The sequence below is a fragment of the Melanotaenia boesemani genome, chromosome 13 (assembly GCF_017639745.1).
Source record: "Melanotaenia boesemani isolate fMelBoe1 chromosome 13, fMelBoe1.pri, whole genome shotgun sequence".
Taxonomy (NCBI): Eukaryota; Metazoa; Chordata; class Actinopteri; order Atheriniformes; family Melanotaeniidae; genus Melanotaenia; species Melanotaenia boesemani.
Window position 1 is genome coordinate 18,041,532 of NC_055694.1, and position 21,716 is coordinate 18,063,247.

Here is a 21,716-nt window from a genome sequence, read left to right on the forward strand (position 1 = left end):
TCTGTGAGGAAGCAGCTTTGACAAGGGCATCTATTCGTCTATAGACATGGCTGGCCAGGCGAGCCTGCTTCAAGCTGTTTGATTGAAGCGTACTGCCCGTCATGTCTCTCATTGTGCAGCCGTCATAAAGCAACAAAAACCACACCAGAGCAGCTACTAAACTCTGAATGGCCTTTTGTTGTCACCTACCTACAAAACAACAGAATAGAAATTATTACCAATATTTTACAGCTTAACGCATTGACACCATGTAAGCAGCTGCTTGTAGCTGGTATACCTCTGTTACATCAGGTTTTAATTGGTCTAACTTAAGTAAACCACAGCAGGAAAAATCCTAATGTGTAACATAAATGTATATATATTTATTTTATTTAACTCGAATCAACTCAAATTACCTACTTTTATTTGACAAATAGCCCTCTCCTTTTCCTCTCCTTGCAGATGGCTGTGACTACAGCCATGAGCAGTCTTTTTTTTTTTCTTGCTTTCTTTTTTAGCTGCCTTGGCTGTATCAGGTGACTTTCCCCCATTATGACCATTTTGATTAATGCTCTTATATGGGGTATGAAGCACCTCACCAATCCTGCCTTCCCATCCCATTCTCTCCCTCCCCCTCTGTCTCCACACACTTTAAATTTCATTGAGGTGAAGCCGTTAATGCCATTCTTTGTAATAACATTAGCTCATTTAGGTGAGGTGTTGGGGTCACTTGCTGTAGCAGCTGCCGCTTCTGTGCAAACATGCTCTTAAGCAGTCACGGTCTGCAACACTGGAAAGTACCAGTCCTACTCTGGTGTCAGTTTGCATGCTTGGTGCATTTCTCAGATTAGATGGAGACAGGCGTGCATCTCTCACAGCTTACAGAGCTTAGTCTTTTTGGGGAGGCAGGTAAGATTGATTGTCGACACGCACACAGTGATGATTAAATAAAGCTTTACAAATGAAATATGGTTGAGATAATACATTTCAGAGAGTGGGGTAGGCTGTATTCAACCATCCTAGGGGGTATAAAAGCTACCCCAACTCTTAACATGTCTTTGTGTCTCCTCTTTCCGTCTTTTGGAAAGACCTATAACATTTTATTCTTTCACCTTCTCTGCCCTCCCTATGCATTAGTTTAATGCTGCTATGGAAACTAGTTGTTCAGCCAATAGGATTATGTCTTTCTCATGGATTGAAGACGGGAGGGGTGGGTAGACAGACTGAAATCAAAACAGGGATTGTATGTGGTTTTATGAGTGGTGATTACTTTCCCAGATGGGGAGTGGGTGCAGCATTCGAACAATGGGGGTTGGTCAGGTCAAAGGGGCCCGGCCAGTGGCCGCAGCATTTTCACAAGGCTTTTTTTTTTTTTTTTAAAGCTCCATCAATAGCCACCTCATTGATTGTTCCTAGATTATTCAGCTAAGAAACCTTTTGCTCACTCTTTCTCTTTTGGAGTTTTGTTGTTGACTGTCACCAGATCATCTAAATGTCTTACAAACAGATGCAGAGAAATGTGATGTCACTTTTAAATAAAACAAACTTTTTAGAAATTTCTTGTAGATTCTCAAAATGGACAGCACTACCAACCTTCTTGTTGTATATGAAATATACATACATATATACAAAATCAGATTATGTCCATTAATATCGCCTCCTGGCGTTTGTAAGCTTTAAGACACAGGCGTCAAACATATGGCCCAGGGGCCAAAATTGGCCTGCAGGATATATTTGATAAACGTGAAAATGACATTGTTAATTTTTAACTAAAGTAACTGTAATTCCTAATTTCTCCACGTAATATTTCCTTGTTAATTTTTCATCTCAAACGTTTCCAAAGCAAGACAATAACTTGTTCTATGTTTTATTTCTTACTCAATAAAAATGACTTAAGTTTGCATTATGAGGTGAGTCAGTTCGATAGTCAGGATTACTACACACGATCAAACATGCAAATATGTACATTTAGAACAACTTGAAGATCTTGAAATGTTTCTCTAATCATGATGTAAATTTTAATATTAGATATTTTTCTATTTTGTAGATCAATTGTGACTTGTAAATGTAATACAATATGTAAAATAAGTAAAACCTAAATAAATAAAAACAAATAAATAGGAAAAAAATCAACCAAAAAATATGTTTAGAATGAAAATATACAACATTTTTATGTATATAAAGTTATTAAGGTAATACATTTTGACCGAAAATATAACTAAAAATAAAAACTGTTAAAATGTAGTTTATTTTAAAAATACACAAATTTACCATCAATTTAAGACATTTACATATAAATCTATATAAATATATATAAATTTATTTACATTTAAAATAAATAATAAAATAAAATAAATATTGCTTATTTTTCCACTTTTCTAAAGAATTTCAGGGTGTTAGTAATGATTTAAAAAAAGGATACTTAAGTAAAGGAAAAGGGAAAATGAGGCATTATCTTCATTTATGGGTTATTATGTTGTTATTTTATTGGTCTGGCAGTTCAGATCTGGCACAGTGGAGATTGAATTGCGCTCTATGTGGCCCCTAAACTAAAGTTTAGTTTCAATCCTTGCATTAAGGGATTCTCCAGAGTAGGGAGAGGGAAAATTAATTAAGTAGTTGTATATGTCAGGGTACCGCAAATTGTGTAAAAAGTCCACTCTGATCGCCTCAATAGTTTTTAAAAGTATACCGGGAACATGATAAGGGTCGGAGATATTTAATCTATTTAGTTTGTATATCAAATAGCATCTTCTGATTTAAAATGAGACATAACCTCTGACAGCGTAAATTCACAGCAGGCACCACTCGTTTCAAAGCAGATTTTCCTGCCAATTTGGCGGCATGAATAAAGACAGTCACGTGACGTCTGGAGATCTAGAAGGGTTTGCATGCAAATTATGAGGGTGATGGGTACTTAAAAAATGAAAAACTATGTTCATAGAGTTATGCACAAACTGGGATGTGTATTGTAAATTAGTCTTTTCTTCATTTTCAGTGTCTCAGTAGCTACCGTGGTTGTTGAAAAGAGAATCACTTGTCTCTTTCTGGCCACCCAGTGTCGTGTACTGTAACCAGACACTAAACACATTTAGGTGAACTGGTCAAGCTTTAATTGCATTGCCCTCTGCTCTGAAAATGGAAGGCTAATTTTAACCCAGCACCTAGTCTTCTTCCACATTATATTACCACTTCTTTCCTGTCACCTATTTTTTCCCTCTCTCTCTCTCTCTCTCTCTCTCTCTCTCTCTCTCTCTGAGTTTTAGTAGATATCTGGTGTGCTTCGCTGCTGGTTCTCTGCTCAGTTCAGTGTAATTTCCAGCTTGTCCAATGTGTGACATGCCAATAAAAAAGAATGAGAGAGAACAGGAGAGGAGGAGAAGGAGGGGCAGTGGGTGTAACACTGTGGAAGTGGAGATTTACAGTGGTATTGGGTTCACACGCTTCCACTAGGGCCCTATTTTTTTCCCCCTTCTTTCTCCATTAAAGAACACATGGTGCAAATTAACTCTTGCCAGTAGGGAGAGCAAAGGGAAGAAAAGAGGGAGGAAGGGCATCGGTCAAATAGAGGAGCAGACATGAGAAGAGGACATTTCAGAGATTGCTGTGAGGTCTGAGGAATGTCTACGCTTTGTACCTTGGAACTCACCGCCTCACACAGCCTTTAAAACAACAGCAACATCACCGCAGGCTGCCATCTACAGCGGCTCCCCTGCAGCAGCCTTGCAAACTTATACCGACCCTCTGACATTTTGTACATGTGCTGCAGCTACAGCTAGTTCTATCTATCCTCAGTTTTTGAGTGCTTGTTGATCTATTGCAAGACAACTGGTTCACATATGCTCATGCTTTGATCATGAAGGGGGAGATCTTTTTGTTTGAGAACATTTGTATACGATATCTTAAAACCAAATCAGCCTGTCAATGTGAACAAGAATCCTTCATCTAAACATGCAAACCAAAGAAACACTAGTCTTACCAATCTCTTCATGAGATTTAGACATTGGAGCTACCCTTTAACTACTACATAAAATATTTAAAGTTCTTACAGTTTAAGGTATTTTTTTCTTAGTGAGCTTTTGTAGGTTTTAGTAATCTCCTTCGAACCATAAAATTTTGTGGTATCCCCAGAAATTGACTGAGCACAGTTTCATATCTTCTAATACAGATAGATACTTGTCTTTGAGATATACAGTGATTTAATACCTTAAAAGATTTAAAAGGAGTAGAAAATGAAGGTACAATGTGCTGTACTTGTTTTTCTCTCAGACACAGAAGGAGGTGTGAGTGAGTGAGTTTTCCATTTTGGTGCCTCGCATTTCTGCCCACTATGGCTGGCGTTGTCTTTACTTTGATGGGCAAGTCTAAACTGTATTTGCCTGTCTGTCACTGCCAGTAGATGGACTGAGGGAACCACAGCTGCCAAAGCTTGGAGACGCTTCACCACACTTGTGCACACACTTCATTTATTCTGCAGGATAGGTGTTTGTGCTTTTTTTTTTTTTTTGGGACTACCATCCACACACAAAGCATTGCACACTTCATTATTCCTGCCTTGTGTTCTGTTATGCTTACCAAACACAGTCAAAACCTCTGCTCTTTGTCAATGCATACATCAAACTATTTCCTTCTCAGCCATAATCTCTCCAAAACATTTCTACTTAGATCCCACAGCATTACCAGTTTGTTTTGTTGTTGTCTCAAGCCTTAAAAGTGTGCTACAAAGTAGCAAAAACATTATCCATGATGGTAAAGACATTTCCTGCCATCAAAGGGCCGAGCTGTGCTGTCCCCCTCTGTAGCTATATTCATTTCTTCTCCTGCCATGCTCAAATACTCTTTGTTCTTCTCTTTATAGGAATGTACTTAACAGTTGAGCTGTGTTTGTGAACAGAGGCGTCTTTGTTCCAGCAGGCAGTTAACACTTGTGTACAGAGCAGAGAGAAGAAAGTCTGTGTTATAAAGCCTACTGTTAGATTAGAAAAAGTACTGTCTTAATGAAAGGACTCCAGATATACAGACCTCCCCTAAGTCTCTTTTTGTACTCTTACCAATGCTTGAATATACACAGTCTGGCCAAAAATAAAAGTTGCTACCTGAATTTAACTAAGCAAATAGGTACGAGCTTCCCATTAGATAATTACTGCTTGGGTAATTATCTTTAAGCTGGCAACAAGATAATCTCTATCATTTCTTAAACATCCACATGGAAAGATACGTTCCATAGTTGTGGAAAAGATGTTAGTCTGTTTAGTAAGGGTCAAATCATTGGCATGCATCAAGCAGAGAAAACATCTAAGGAGATTGCAAACTACTAAAACTGGGTTATTAAAAACACATTATTAAAAACTGGAGGGATAGAGGGGAACCAACGTCTTCAAGGAAGAAATGTGGTCGGGGAAAAAAAAACCCTGAATGATAGTGATCGGTGATCAATTGTAGTTTTGATGAAATCAAATTAAAGAAAAACAACAGTAGAACTCAGGGCTATGTTTAATAGTGAAAGTAACATTTCCACACTCACAATATGAAGAGAACTGACTGAGCAGCTGTGTCACCATTAAGCTGGATTAATACTTGTGTAGCGTCTGCTTACGGTAGGGCTGGTGCAGCTGATGCGGTAGAAATGTACTCTCGCAAGTGTAGAGTTACGGCATCAAAAACACGCAATCACCAACCGACCAATCACAAGGGAGTACTACCGCGTAACTGCAGTGCAAACAGGGGTGCACATCTGGTCAGAAACACACTTCTTTTTTTGGGGGGGGGGGGGGAGACTTTTTGCGGATCCAGGCAGTGTATTTTACTGTATCAAATGCCTTCTCCTTAACTGTGTACTGTGTAATGTCAAGCTGGTCTCCTGTATTTTAATCTTTGCCAGTGTGCTGTTTAAAATGTTCAGATCCTGTTAGCTTGAGAAATAAGTAAGAGAGGGAGTGTTGAGATCATTCATTCATTCATTCATGCATTCATTCATTCATTCACTTACTCTAATTCAGATTCTGTCAAGTCCATATTTCTTCTTTAACACATTTCATACACAAAGGTTATTCAGTGTATTTTATAGTGTATTTAGCTTAGACTACTACAGTCAGCTCTATATACTGTGACTTCAGTGTCACGACCAGCTGTATGTGAGCTGTTGAGCTTAATGGCCCAGTTATCATTGTCCATAATGCCTTCCCTAGTTGTGTTTAAAGCATTTTAAATAAAAATTAAATATTTTATTTCCAACTCCTTTTTCTATAATCTTTACCCTTATCTTCTTCTCTTTTTCTATACTTTGCTGTCAAGTCCTTGTGGCAAATCTTGGCTTGACTGGGCGAATTTTTTTGTTGTGGGGGATTGATCTTATGGTGCCCAGCACGTGGACACGTGTCAGAGTACTTTCACACTCCAGCAAGAAGACAGTTTTTTAAAAAGAAAAGCCTCTCTTCTTCCCCTCACTTTTTCTCCTACCTTCAACTTCTTCTCCGGGTGAAACAGGATGATTTAATGTTCAGTCCTGTCAGAGTGGGTAATGGAGTTGGTGGATGAGTGCTGAGGCTCTCTCCATCAGTAAGTGGAGGGTGTGAAGGGGTGATGAAGGTGATTGAGACCCCCGTCTGTCTTGGTGTGTTCCTTGGATAGACAGTGACCTCTCGTCCTCTCCTTCCTGCGGAGTTGAGAGACACATTTACACAAAAAGCACACCTCATTTCTTCAGTGTGCACACCGAAGTGGAATTTGTGCTTACACTCTTCTAGGTGTAGACTTGTGACAGGACCTGTAGGGGACTGAAGGAGCTTGCTGTTAACAGATGGCTGACTGGCTCCTGGAGTAAATTCTGGCCCAAAACACCATCTCTAAAGATGTTTCACAAGATCGTCAGAGGGGTTTCTAGATGAGCCTACTTTGAATGATTAAGAGGCACAACAATATTTATTTGCCAAAGCTCTGCTTTAGCTTTTCTGGAGCTGGCAATTGAGTGGTAATTTACTTGGAGGTATTTTTTAAAATTCAGTCACACAACTGGAATAAAGTATTTCTGATCCTGTCTAATGTACTTTATTACAGTCAATTTATTATAATACAGATCCAAAAAGTAATAAAGAAAATTAAAAAGAAATATTTATTACTACCTACACAATGTCCTTGCTCTGTCCCTTATTTTCCTTTGACCTAACTATATTATTTACCTATTCTCATTTTACAGTTAGGCTTATATTCTCTTTAACATTAACATCCAGCCCCCTGCAACAAAAAGTCTAAAGGCAGAGACAGTGGTTATCTTTGACAGTTAGTCTTACAATCCTTCTCTTCCAAAGACGGTGGTTTTTTTAGGCTGTTAACTCATTACACTGCAGCAACTGGCCATAATTGGGTGCAAACTGTTTGCCTCTATGGTAAAATGCCACTTAAATGCCAAACGGTTGTGAGTGTGTGTGTATATTATGTGGGATCTCTGGCCTGTTGCTTAGACTCTCTGTTGGATTGTTGCTGCTGCCAGATAGAGGTTACACAAAGATAAGTGGTTGCTCTTGCTACATAAGCCCGTATTGCCTCTGTTAGCTCATCAACCAGGACTCCTCATCCAAAACCTTTTATAATCTGTGGGCTATTGTTAGCAGAGGTGGTATCTGGTAAACGGGAGAGGGCTGGTTACCTAATTATTGTCCTTGTGTGTACAGATGCACTGTCTGCTCCTGCTGCTTAGTGTTTGGGCATGCTTTGCTTTTGTTGTGGTAATTAACAGCACTAGAATAGCTTTTCAGTCACACAGGAGGAGCTTTTCTTATTTTTGCTTTGATAAAGAATTAGATCTATTTTCTTACCCATTTTTACCAGTTAAAAAAATAAACTCAAATAAATAGTTCAAATCAGCTATTTTAACATCAAGAGGAAATATAATGGTCCTAAACTGGTGAGTGCCCAACAGGGCTATATAAGGTTTTTGTACTAGCTCTATGGGTTTCTGCACAGAATCACAAGGTGTCTGGAGTCCACCTGTCAAGTTTTACCACAGCCCTCTTTAGCAAGAGCCTGACAGAAAAACACCAGAGCATATTCAGCTTCATGCCAGGTTGCTTATGTGCTATGATAACATGGTATAACAACTATATTTATTATGGTAATATGTCACGCTAAGCTTGCAGTCATTGGTCTCCTTGAATGAAAAGCAGCAGTGTTTTCAATAGGCTGGTGAAGCAGCCGCTGAGCTTTTATAGCCTTTAAAGTACAACGAGGCTACACGTCCCCACATCCCTTCCAAAGACGGTGTGTGTGTGTGTGTGTTTGCTACACTGAATGTGAGCAGCCTGTGTAATCACTCCTAGCTGGCAGGCTCAGAGGGAAAGGAAGAATCAATGCAGTGGCCTATGAAGAGAGGAGAAAGGAGAGGGGGAGAGGAGGAGGCTGATCAATATCATAGCAGTAGGGTGGAGTAATATCCACTTCATGCAGAGCTGCCACTAACTGGGAGGATTGTGGGAGTGAAGCAGGGGACACAGAGGAGAAGAAGAAAAGGAGGGGCAGCAGTAAATAGATGCAAATATCCGTGGCATCGGTAAACAAGAGACTCTGTGTCAATCACCGGATGAAGTGGCACATTTTGCATTTTCTTTTCCTCCCTCCTACCGTTCCAACACTGCTGGGGATAGTTTTCTTGGCAGCTGCTTGCCCATTGGTCTGGGATTGTGATGGGGTGTGGCTGCATGATGATAATGTAGGGGCTGCCATGGCAATGATACCCGCTGTTTAAGAGAGTCATCAATAACCCCACCCTGTTTATTCCATACTGTTAGTCAATGTCTGTTGGGTCGTTTCATCATCAGTAGATCGTGTCACTCTGCACATATAATCTATAACATTCATCCATGCTGTTGCAACACGCCAGCTGTAAGAACACCACATAATCCTTTGCACAAGGACAAGTTGATGTCAATTACAGCACAAAAAAGAGAAAAATGGTGCAGATCTAACAAGTAGAATAGTCTGAATGTGAACCACTTTCACATTTACAGCTCTCTTATTCTGCTTTGTTGTTTGAGGTTGCTTTTCCCCTAACAGATCTCATGCTCATGCTGATTGCATAGTATGGTGAACTGTGTCTCCTTTCTGCTTGATTTAACTTCAAAGCCGTGACTGGGTCGAGCTAAGCATAGCCGTTTAGAACTGAGAGACAGGATGTGATGGCGGACAACTCAGCTGTGCACTGTAAACGGACACTTCCTGTGTGGTGGGTAGGAAGTCCCCGCCAAACCATATGGTCACACTAGGATGCACAGCTTCTATGTGTTTGAGGGTGCATTCCTTGGTTTTCTGAATGTGTTAGTGATGTTATTCTTCTTCTGTTCCTGTCAGCAACATTTCACCTTCAACATATTGTCACAACTAATATTAATAAACCTGTATTTTTATCTACACTTTTGAGCCTTTAAATAAAAAAGAGAGGGTTGATGTAGTTTGTGTATGCATCACCTTTCAATAATACTGTCAGAGTTAGCGAGAGATGAAAGTGAAGTGAATGGGTGACTTGTAAAGAAGAAAGCACAGTCTAGGACATGGCAACAACCTCTCTGCCATTTTCTCCTCTTCTATTTTTTCCCCTCTTGGTAAACACTCATCCTTCGCTCCTCCTTTACGGAGTGAGCTGAGGCAAGTAATTCCCTCATCTACAGCAAATCCTTTACCTTACCTACCCCATCCTGTACGATGCTGCTTGCACAAAGCAAATGCAGTCGGTCTGTGTGTGTGAGTGTGCATGTTCAAAGAATGCCTTTTGATTTACAGTCAGACACAGATAAATGGGCGGAGAAGGCTTTGATGTGCTTGGGTTGCACAGAGTAGAGATGTTTGTGTGCTGTTCAACCTCTTTGTCTTGTGAGTTCTCTCTGTGGGCGCCCTGTTTGTGTGTATGTGTGAATGATAACCAGTGTGTTTTTTACACGGTGCTCATCATAACTCCTGTGTTTTCCCTCTTGTTCACAATTAGCCAGGGATTGTTTACTAAACCATTTATATTTTATGCTGTTAGTGTTTGGGATTCAGCAGGAGACCTTGCAGGGTTGACCACTTTGAATGTTAAAACGACACTTTAAAAATATAATACATTAAATATAGATATGTATTCAAAATTTCTTTATTTTCTATTTTTTTCACCGTTGCAAGTCAATCAAGTCATTTATCTTGTCAGTTCCATGAAAACAAAGAATACAAAGTTCATAAATGAAGTTATAATGTCCTGGCACGGCATTCTTAATCCAAAATAAAATACATTAGCTTAACAAGAACATGAGCATGTTCTCAAGCCTTAACAGAATATATAATGTAAACAAAAATGTCTTTACCAATTAGCACATCACAACAGGTTGAGCATTGTTTCTGCTTTACTAAAATAATTAACACTGCTCCACCTTTTTATCTTTCTTTTTTCTACCAGTTTTTATTCCATCTATTAATTAGGTAAATCAAATTGTTTTGTGTTGTAATTTACTCATTTTCCCTTACTAGTTTAACCTGCTTTCAGTTGTATGCAGTCATTTGTACAGTCTACAATACAAAAAGAAAAACAGTTTGATTTTTATCTATTTAAAAAAATCTGTTGTGGTGAGTTAACCCCAAAGGAGATATACATCAAATATTTAAGTTAATGTTTTATCACAGTGGATTAAAATTCATCACCAGATTAGATAGGTTCCAAATTAGCTTAAAAATGTGGCTTTTGGACAGAAAAACCTTATCCTTAATTACGTTACAATATGGCAGCTGTTGATGGTCTTGACTGAGAGTCATGCAGTACATCTCCCTTTAGCACTGGGCCAGCCTTGTTATTGCAGCTGTGTTGTCTACAATACACCTCTTGTTGCAGCACAGCAGGAGGCTGTTCTAAGCTTCTGGCCTCTGTGTGTGTGTGTGTGTGTGTGTGTGTGTGTATGTGTGGATGAGTTATAATCACATTCTTCCTTAGCTTTCATACTACAGTTTGTGTGAGGTAGCTTTTTAACTGTGTTTGGGGAAAAGACTGCAACCTCTTTAAATCTTCTAACGTGCATCAGATAGAGGTTTTTCATTTGCATCCATGCTGATATATTATCACACACAGAGGCAGGTAATTTGCATGTGATTATTTGCATATTGTACAAAGCAAGCATGCCTGACAGACCACCCACTGCTCTGTTCGAGCGGCATCTGGCTGATACACAGCTTACACGATGTATTACTGATAGGGCTGGTGTCATCACTAGAGACTGACAGACAGACGAGGTCACCTTCAGACAGAGATGGCGGGTGGGGGAGGCACTGAGAGATGGATATCTTAAGAAGAAGATAAAACAGTACAATTACAAATGGTTGAGCTCAGGGTGTTATGGGCTCTGCAAGGTTGTGTACCATGCTGTCTGTCCGGTTTCCTCTTCAGCCTTAAGATCTGTTTTTGCACGCTTGCATTAACTACTCATTTTCCTTCCTGTTTATCGTGCCTCTCCCTCATGGGTGTCTCTGTGTTTGTTTGTGTATATGTATGTGAAAGTAAGCTTTGATATATGTATAAGATCATAAATACTACTAATAGTTCTGTGAATCAGAGTAATACAAACACATGCAAAAAGTGTCTAACTGTATGTTACAAACTCTACACAGATACCCTTTTTCTGGTCTAAAGTTAATGAACGCCTTCTTTCTCAGAAAAGTACACACTTTCCTGACTGAGGAAAGCATAACCAGTCTACCCGCCACACACAAGCTCCATTAGCTACATTTTAACCTGAGTGCGTATTTGTGTGTGAATTACACTAAAGTGGCATATTGATTAGCTTTGCCCTAAGCTAACCCTCTCATAAGCCCAAAGCTCCATCTCTACTGTGCCCTCCTCAGGAGGTTGCCACTGGTAGTGACACATGCAGGGTTTGGATTAGTTGGCTGGGCAGGCATCCAGTATGACAAATCCACGCACACACACAGAGGTTGATATTCCTATCCTTTCTGCACACCCCTCTCTGTGAGCATTCCTTCTGTCCTCCTCTGCTGCCATGGTCCAGTCAGTTTTAGTAAAATGTCTCATTACCTCCTCATGCTATGCTAACAAGACGAAGCTAACAAAGGATAATAGAAAAAGGAAAGACCACGTGGTTTAAACACTCTACACAACACAAAGCAAACCTGTATCTTCCCCTCCCAAAAAAAAAAAAATGTTAGCATTCCTCTGTGTTTTTTATTTTACGCCTCACTCTGAATTCTGACTCATGGGTATTATCTTGAGACAAGACAAGTCACTGCTCTCCTGAGAACTTCCCGGGTTATACAAAAACATACACATGGTAAATACACTAACACGCACAGGAAGCCAGGTATCAAATAAGAGATGGCTTTGAAGCTGTAGAATGAAAGGCTGAAGGCAGGAACGACAGCGTTTTCTGGCAAGCTTTAACTGTGTGTCTGTCTGAGAGTGAGAGCTTGGGAAATAAAAGCAATATTATGATCTACCACCCAGATAAATGGCTCTATCTGTCCTTCTGCAGCCTGCATTCAAGCCTTTCTTTGATCTGTTTTGTAGTATTTTCCGGGGGGGCATTGGATGTCAGGTCACTGCTTCGCTTAATTTGTCTTCTCCAGTTAATGATCCTCATTAATGAATGTGTTTTTTATATGCTGTCTTCTTTGAAATTTAACAGTACAACTCTCTCTACCACCACTTAACTTGTCTTGAGTTTCTTGGCTAAAACTGCCTTGCAGCAGAAGTGTGTTGGAGGCAAAGACAAATATTTAAGTTGGACACAGCTTAGTTGTTTCCTAGAGCGAGCAGCCAACGCCAGTGTTCTCAGTTCTCACTGTCTTTCACTATCTAAAGGGAAAATGCTCAAGTCCACACAATGCATTTTCCTTATTATTTTTTCCTTTGGGACGTTCATTTAAAAAAGAAGAGATTAAAACAAATATGAGTGCAATTAGCCCTGTTTGTTACTAGAATGGAGTGAAGCAAATTGTTGCAGAAGTTAAGATCTTGTATCTGGTAGTCATGTGTGGTGCTTGTGACTCTTCACTGTTTAAAGAGCGCCTGTTGTTGCCAATGTGATCCACCAGTAGTGGCCCTCAGCCCTGAAGTCTTAATTAGTATCATCCGTGGGTTCCGCGTGACTCAACCCCTCTCCTCTTCTTTTTTTTTTTTTTCTTTCTTGCCAACTCTTCTGTCATCATCTTTCTGGCTTTTGCCTGGAAGAGAAGAGGACCTGTTAACATCATAAGATGTGTTGCTGTCTGTCATTAATTTGCACTATGACACAACTAGTCAGTCTGTCATAAAGTGATTTATGCTCATCTTGCTTTCATAAGCTTTTGGGGGGACTGCTTTAAATGTAAGGCGTGGGTGCTCATGCTCAAAGGTGCACACATAACATACAGTGAGCAACCAGAGCAAATCTACCCACTATGAATCTGCTAATGCTCATCCAATCCAATATGGACACAGGCTGACAGATGGGCCCAGTGTGTTCAAAGCAGAGGGTGCAGATTTAATATCGAAGCAGGTCAAGTCAAAGGGAGGCAGAGAGAGAGACACCCCTGTGTAGGCACGATGCAAAGGCCCTGCCATCACTGTTATGCAGCTGGGACTCACCCTCTCCTCGCTGCCGCCTCCTCCTCCCTCTGCCTCCCACACGCTACCCATTTGTTTTTGCTTCCAGGCAGGGAAGCAGCCTGCGCACAGTTCCTCCTCACAAACATTGTAATCAGCGTTTGTTTTTTAATGACATTGTATGTGCCTCAGAGAAGGTGGCTTGAGAGCAAAGCCTTCTTCCAAGTAGCAAAGTGCTCATAAAAACCAATAAGAAAAGGATTTGAATCCAGCTGCTGCTGGCTTTGACACTCTGATTTACAGATCCTTTCTCCTACCTCTGACACGAATTCCCAGCCTGCCCCACACTACTAAAAGACTAGGGAGAAGAATAGTGGTGCTTATCCTGAAATCCAGTTATTTTGTGTATGTATGTGTTGGTCCACAGAGCATGCTTGCATTTCTTTAAAGAGCCTCCTTTGTCAATCACTGAGATGTCAAAGATTGCACGAGCACAGCAGATCTCTTGTACCTTGCCATTGTACATGTATAAACACATGCAGGTTTTCAGTCTGTGTGTTCTGTCGTCCAGATGGAAGCGCTTATTGAGTGCTGGTGTGCTGGCAGAGCTCTTTGTCTCACTGTGAGTGGGAGAAAATAAGGGGGGAGAAAGCTGGGTGGAAAACCTTTCCAATCAGATCCATCATCTTACTGTTTTTCTGTTAATGCAAGTGAATGTGTGATCTTCTCAGCCAGCTTTTCCTGCCTCCCTTCTCTAATCTTATCATGTCGAAGCAGCAGATTAGTCCTCCCAGATCCCATCTCTGCCTCCAAATGCCACAATCAACCTTTTGTTCTTTAGTTGTGCTTACTCTTCCTTTGCTACAGGCAAGGTGAACATTCCCACACTCTGCCCTCTCTTCCATTTTGAGCCCCCCATGTCAATGTCACACTGCTACCAGCCCTGATCTCCCATACCCAAGGCTCCCCTGCCCTTGGGGCATTAGCTAACTAAGCTCTTTGCTCAGCACCCTGCTAGCTTAGCTGAACTGCTTGACATTCCTTGCTAACATTGAGCTGCTGCTGCTCTTGTCTGTTTGACCTCCCCCTTTTCCCTCCCTCCTTCCCTTACTCTCCACCATCTCCTTTGTCAATGTGTTTAAGATCTGCTTCCTTACTTCTTGGTTGGCACCTCCAGAAGGAAGCCATAGATCCTGTCTGCTGTTGTCACCAGTTAGGGAAAGAGGTCACTAACAGAGCTGGCAGAGGAAGAAGAGAGTGTTTGAAAAGCAGAGAAAATAAACAGAACTTTCCTGTTAACGAGGTGCACTGCTGCGGCTGTCGTGTGGGAGCAGGAGGATCTGGTATTGTTTAAAGCAAAGTTCTAATATTACTGTGTAGGGAGGTGGAGGGGGAGGAATAGGGCATTAGGTTTGAGGGTTACAGGTTGCATCAGCATTCCCTGGCTGAAAGGCAGTGGCCATGTTGTAAAGACTTGTTTAGAAAGACATAAGAAACTTACTGTTCAATGCTCTAATACACACAAGTGCTAACAGGGATTTGTTTCAGCTTTTGAAGTGGTCTTGCATTGAATTGCACTGCATTTATTTCACACTCTTAAAACCCCTGAATTAATCCTTTGCCGAGTCCATCTTTTTAAATGTATACATTAACAGATTACTCTCTTAGATAAGAGAGCTGGTTCTTTTTACATTTAAAGACAGTGTTAAGAGGAGAAAGCTGCCCCCTTTCTTTTACTCCCAGTCTTTGTAGTATTGTGGTTGTACACAGGGGCCCTAGCACCAGAGTTGACTGCGCACACATGCAGCAACACAAAGAAAACCACACAGCCATTATAGACCCAAGGGGCCAGCCACCTTTAGCTAGTCAGAGGCAGAATTAACTGGCTCTCAGAGACTTGTCTTGGCTGTTGTTACAAGAAAGATAAATGCATTCGTCGTTCGCTTTTATTAATATTGACATATTTTTTTAATGGCTCTTCAAGAAATAAACATTTGAATCTTGTAATGTTTACCACTTTGTAACCCTCTGAGTAATAGCCCTCATATATTCTAGCCTCTGTCTGCTGAGTGATCTGAATGCCACAGGCCAGTCTGAGCCACTGGAGGAAGGGGGTGCCATTGTGTTCATCCCCAGAGCATGACTCTCAGATTTATATCACTTCAATGAATAAAGGGGTAGCCTTGTACCCTGGGGGTTTCAGTAAAGCAGGAGAAGGGGAGTAGTAATTTTAAGTCTGAGGAAATAAGATGGCCTTACCCCTCCTACCTTAATCCAGCGCCTTTCTTCCCCTATATTTTGCCCTCCCTATCTCCTCTGCTCTGCTTCTTTACACTTTCTCTTTTTTGTTCCTCTTGTTTCGTTTCTTCCTCTCAGTAGTGGGTTCGTAAGTCTTTTGGCCTCTCTGCAGTGTGCACTATTTCTAAGGTTTAGGACCCAGGAGGAGGGAGGGCAGGGCCATGTTTAGCCTCTGGCAGGGCAGACAAAGATGTCCGACATTGTGCGAGGCTCAGCTATGCTCATCTCTCTACAGGCAGCAAGGAATGTCTCTAATCAATTCAGCATTGCAGGTTTTTATATGCTCTTGCTCTGTCATTGTCAATGGCAGTCTTTGCAGACCCAGACAATGCAACCAGTAGTTTGTTTGTCAAGTCTGGGTTGTCTTTCATCTCTCTTCATTTTCTCCTTGTGTTATCTACTCATTTTTCCACCCCACATGTTTATAGAATTGTGATAATTGAAAGCTATGCTCAACTCCCACTACGTGCTCCATATGTTGCACTCTGTCTTTCTCTCCATCTCCCTCCCTCTTTTGCCTGAAAGGGCTTAACGCTGCTGTGAGCTTCATAACAGCAATCAGCTCTGAAGAGTGGCAGCTTTTCTGTAGCGACAAGGATACTGATAATAGTGGAAGTAACATTTTGTCTCTGGTTTAGTATGGCTGAAATAATATAAGCTTATGAATAAGAAAAATGTGCTGATGTCTTTCCACTTGCCACATGCTTTTGTGTTTGCACCAAGCTCTGCACTCAAGCTCTCTAAAATCCCTTTGATTTATTGGTTTCACAGGCAGAAAATGAAATGTTCAGGTAGCGCACTAGTATCATTTACCATCTCTTTGAAGTATTAATTATGTATAAGCACCAGATAACAACTTGTTCTGCTGTGGCAGGCAGCCTGTTAGTCTAGAAGGCAACAGTGCCTGCGGATTGACGAGGTTCGGGTGGCTGGGCTGACTGCTTGAAGGGGAGAGGAGGGGGAGGAACATGACGTCATTGCACACATTTCTTCACACACTGTATGCCTTCATGCTTGGGGGTCCTTGTCTCAGTCCATCAGTATGGCTCTCTGTTGACTCACAAGAAGGGTGTGTGTGGCTGTGTGATGTTGCGTGCATGCTCCTGTAATCATCCAGAGCAGTAAAGCAGCTGACTGACTGCATGCCAGCTGCTGTTTAACACATCCAGGCTCACTTACTCACTCATCCCCTCCTCCCTGCTCAATGTGGGAAGAAAAGGAAGAAAATGAAAAGGTGGTGGAGTGAAGGGTTGGACTGAGAAAGGTGGAGGAGTGAGGAAAGAAGGAATGGAGGGAATGGGAAAACCAGAGGTGGGCTTGAGGTTTTGGGGAAGTGATGATTTGCTTGGCTGCATGTTCTCAGTCTCCTCCCCAGTGACATAACAGAACAATGTACTCAAACGGCTTTAAATATTTTAACTCTGACCTCATGTTCCTTTACACACAAAAACATTAACACACATACTAGAGTCTGGAAAGGTTGGATATGAAACTGTCTTTTAGATTACCAGATTCTTTCTTTTTTTTACATTTTTTCCACATGTTCATATTTCTTGTCATCCACCGGTGGTGTTAGGGGTGGTGCAGGTCCCTCAGTCTGTTTGTTCAGTGGAGTGTAGTGCAGTGCAGACGACTCTCTAATAAAAATGGCCAGGGCCAATAGGATTGTGTCGCATTCCAGCACCCAGTCTCACACTCTAGTGTTCTTTCAAACCACTGTGACGGTCTGTTGGGCTTATATGAAGCCACAATAAATATTTTATAACATGAAATGAAAACAGTATTTTGCCCTTTTCATCCCTCATTTCAGCACTAGCCTCGGTTTTTACCATTTTCCTCCCACCTCCCTTTTCCTTTCCCCTCTTCCCTGTCTTGGAAAGGCTATCTTCTTGCCTCAGTGCTGCCACTTGCTGGTCATGTGAAGAATTGCACACTCTTGCTCACTTGCACTTAATAAAAAGGCCAGTGGGTGGCAGCAATAAAAGAGTTTAAAACCCAGAGCATAGAGAAGAGCTACTGTACCTGTGCAAGAATAAGCTGTAAAAGCCTTGATAGAATGTTAACCTTCTTGAGGATTTACATTAAATGAAAACAAACTAAGGCAGAGTTTTATCCATTCTCCTAATCGTTCTCCTCTATAGTTCTCCAGCAATAACCATCTCACTGTTTACTTTATTAAGTCTCTAAATGCCCTACAATCCCTTTTTAATTGACTTGGTCTCTCTGTGGGATTTTTGGCATCAGTCTATGTGAGTCATAAACGGTGCATCTGCACAGCATCATTCTTTGCCAAAAGGCCAGTTTGTGACGTTGTAATCAAACAAAATGATGTCTGTTCATCTTGGTGTGGGATCTTTTTGTGTCTCTTGCTCATTTGCTGTGTGCTTCTCTGTGTTTCAGAGTAAACGGGACCATCTGCTGATGAATGTGAAATGGTACTACCGCCAGTCAGAGGTGCCCGACTCTGTGTACCAGCACCTGGTGCAGGATCGCAACAACGAGAATGGTGAGAGTGACTCAAGAGCTTTGAAATGAACCTGCTCATGTACAAAAAAAAAACAAAGAAAACAAACAGGTGCAAAAGTAAATGTGCTTAATTTCTCTATATCACCAGTCAATGTATCTTCACTCACACACACACACACACACACACACACACACACACACACACACACACAGACCTACTAGCCATTGCTCTCCAGGCTGTTGGGTGATATGTGAGCTAGCTGTGAACTGCATTTCAAATAGAAACCAGATGACAGTGTTCCAGGCAGCTGAACCAATCCCAGCCTCTGTGCTGTTCCCTGGGTAACACTCCCTCTGGCCAGACAGCAGCACTGTCAAGTGTTAATAACCCGCAGTGTCATGTGGGCCTTGAGCATACACACTCAATACCAACATCTCATTGTACTCATCACACTAACACATACACATCTATAGAAGCATGAGCACTGCCAATGATGCTTTACTACTTAATATTACATTTTTATGATAAAAAAAAAGAATATGGTAAAAAAAATAGTTTATGAATAAGTTTTTATATTTTTACAAAAAATAGCCCCATAAGTGTTTTGATCATGTCAGCATTTTAACTTTAGCATTTAGATATTCTGTGCTTTCCTTTGACAATATGTTGTCTTGAAATTCTTTTATACTTTCTTTTGTGGAAGCAAGAACTCAGCCACCTGAATACTGTGTATCACATATTTGAAGATTATTTACAATTTAATAATTTCTTTTTAAAGCCGAAGGTTGTCCTCAACGTCTCTATGTATTCTTAACATTGGAGGGAATTTAGTTGAAATGAGGCTTTTTGGTTACTTTACTTTGTTATATTATTTTGTTATGTTGACATCAAAATATAGAAATTAATAAGACCTATAAAAGGAGTGTTCATGCGGTTTTACAAATTCATTGTGTTGGGAAATTAATTAACAGAACAATCGTGATTGTTTCTTTGAAAATAATTGTACCAAGAACATCTATGATCGTAACATCCCCAGTATGAACAACCTTTCACTCAGAGGTTGAACAAGAATGTGATCAGTTACAGCCAAACATTGTGGTATGCTGTTATCTTTGTGTCATTTCTGAGATTATCAGCCAAATGCAGTGAACACTGTTCTTCTCAGTCCACCTCCACACGCTGCTATCTGCAGTTTGCTCTTGCAGGACCCAGGATTATTAGAATTAATGTCACAAGGCCAGAGCACGGTGGCTACAGCACGCCATGGCTCAGGTCAATAATCTCAGCTCCTTCTTGGAGCTGAGATTATTGATTTTATTGAATTATGTGATATAATATTAACCTCAGCAGAAGTAGTTGTCTTTGCCATATGCACAAGACTGCACTCTTGAGGTTATTATAAAACTATGATTACTTCATTTATGATGTTTAATTGATAATGGAGTAAATGTGGTCATTTCATGAAAAAAAAAAAAAAAAAAAAAAAGAAAAGAAAAATAGAATATCTACTAAGTACATGTTTGTTGTTCACAGACTCTGGTCGGGAGCTTGTCATCACAGACCCAGTGGTCAGGAGTCGAGAACTCTTCATCTCTGACTACGTGGACACTTATCATGCTGCTGCTCTCAGGTACACAAATAAAAACATTGTAGAGCGAAACAGCACTCTTTTTTAAACAACATAAGTATTGGTTGGCTTTGTTAGCTTAAAAATCTTGCACATTTAAACTTGCCATTTGTTTTTTATTTGTTTTCTTAGATTTTTTCAATGAATTTCTAACAATTTCAAACATTTTTTGTGGCGCCCTCTGCTGTTCTTTATGCTTAACAATTTTTTGCCTGGTCATACAGCAGTTGGTGTAATTCATTTGGATAATTAGCATATTTGAGTGCTAAGAAATATTTCAGGAAAAAAAATATTTCATTCTTAAATAACCATTTCCAATTAAAACAAGAGAATTCTAAGTTTTGCATGGTCATGAGACACCAGAGTGTATTTCTCACAGCTCAAACAAACTAATACTACAGCAATATATACTGTTCTAATAGAAAAGTGTTAAATAAAAAACTAATGAAATAGAACACACAAATACAAAGACATAAATAAGACAAATACTGTCTTTCATTAAAACACTGATTAATAAGCTTCTGCACCAGCCTCACATACACACACACCTGTCAGAAACTGAGGCTCCACCAGTTGATGGTACTACCCCTTTGCTTAATGTCAGTGGGAAGACATTCAGGCTTAATCAGTAGTTATTCCGTGTCCTTGCCTCTGTCTTATCATCCATTCCTGGCTGACTACCCCTCCCTTCTCTCCCTCTTTCCTTTCTCTTTAACAAGAACCATCTGCAAATAGCAGAACCATATCTTCTAAAAACCACTGATTTCAGAGGAAATTAGTTGCAACGTCTCCTACACAGAGCTCCCTTTGATTTAACTTATTCTCCAGGCTTTAGATAAACGGGAGGGAATTCCAGTGGGATGCTGTAATGCTGTACTTTTCCAAAGATGGCTCTCCCTAACACCCTTTAATCTTTTTTTTAGGAGGAGGAAGATGCTATTTTTCTGCAAGACAGCCTAACTCCATTTGATGTTTGTTATTACAATAGACACAAGAGTGCTGGAAACAAGAAATAGTACCAAGATGCACTTAGAGCTTTAGCCCTTTCTGCTCTTTGAGGGGTAGTGGTGACAAGAAGGAGACATACGGGTTGAATACCTCTTTACATCTGGATGACATCTCTTCTGTTTCTTACATTTTAGCTGTAGCAGACAAGTTAGGGCAGACTTGTTCAGCTGGGGTTTACTCCTTCAGCAGCCAAAGCCTGATGTCTCACCACAAAGTCAGCATGCACTGACAGGCAGTAGATCCCTGCTACTGTTTGCCACCTCCAATAAATAAATAAATATACAATGAGTTTTCAATTACAGCTGCTTCTGCTCTAGGGCTGCAACGATTAGTCGACAATTGTCGACAATAAAAATAGTCGACAACGAATTTAGCCGTCGACTTTTGTCGGCAAAAAAACAAAACAAAACAAACAAAAAAAAAAAAATAGAGAGTGAGACATCGTCTTCTTATTCAACCAAAAATATGGTGGCAGACCAGGGAGGAAAACCGCTGCGGAGAACGTTAAAAGTCTGGGATAACTTCACGTTAAACTTACAAAATAAATTAAATACATGTGAGATTTGTACCACGAAAGTACGTCTGCAATGCTCGAACATTTAAAGAGGAGGCACGTCAGACTTACTTAACAACCTCATGCATGATTTCAAAGCTGAAAGCGAAATAAGATCCATATATAATAATCATGAGATACATAATCCGATTGGTCGACTAGACGTTTTAATAGTCGGTGACTAATCGACCATCCAAATAGTCATTAGTTGCAGCCCTATTCTGCTCCTGCTATG

At 40.4% G+C, this 21,716-nt stretch overlaps 1 protein-coding gene across 3 annotated transcripts in view; it reads left to right on the top strand.

Annotated features, from left to right (window-relative positions):
• Nucleotides 1-21,716, top strand: part of rerea (arginine-glutamic acid dipeptide (RE) repeats a) — a 120,431-nt gene that overhangs the window by 66,311 nt on the left and 32,404 nt on the right. For all 3 annotated transcript variants that reach the window (XM_042003206.1, XM_042003205.1, XM_042003207.1), the window contains 2 exons: nucleotides 18,227-18,332; nucleotides 19,827-19,923. In XM_042003206.1, the coding sequence (XP_041859140.1) occupies nucleotides 18,227-18,332; nucleotides 19,827-19,923 (203 nt within the window). The remainder of the gene's footprint in view (nucleotides 1-18,226; nucleotides 18,333-19,826; nucleotides 19,924-21,716) is intronic.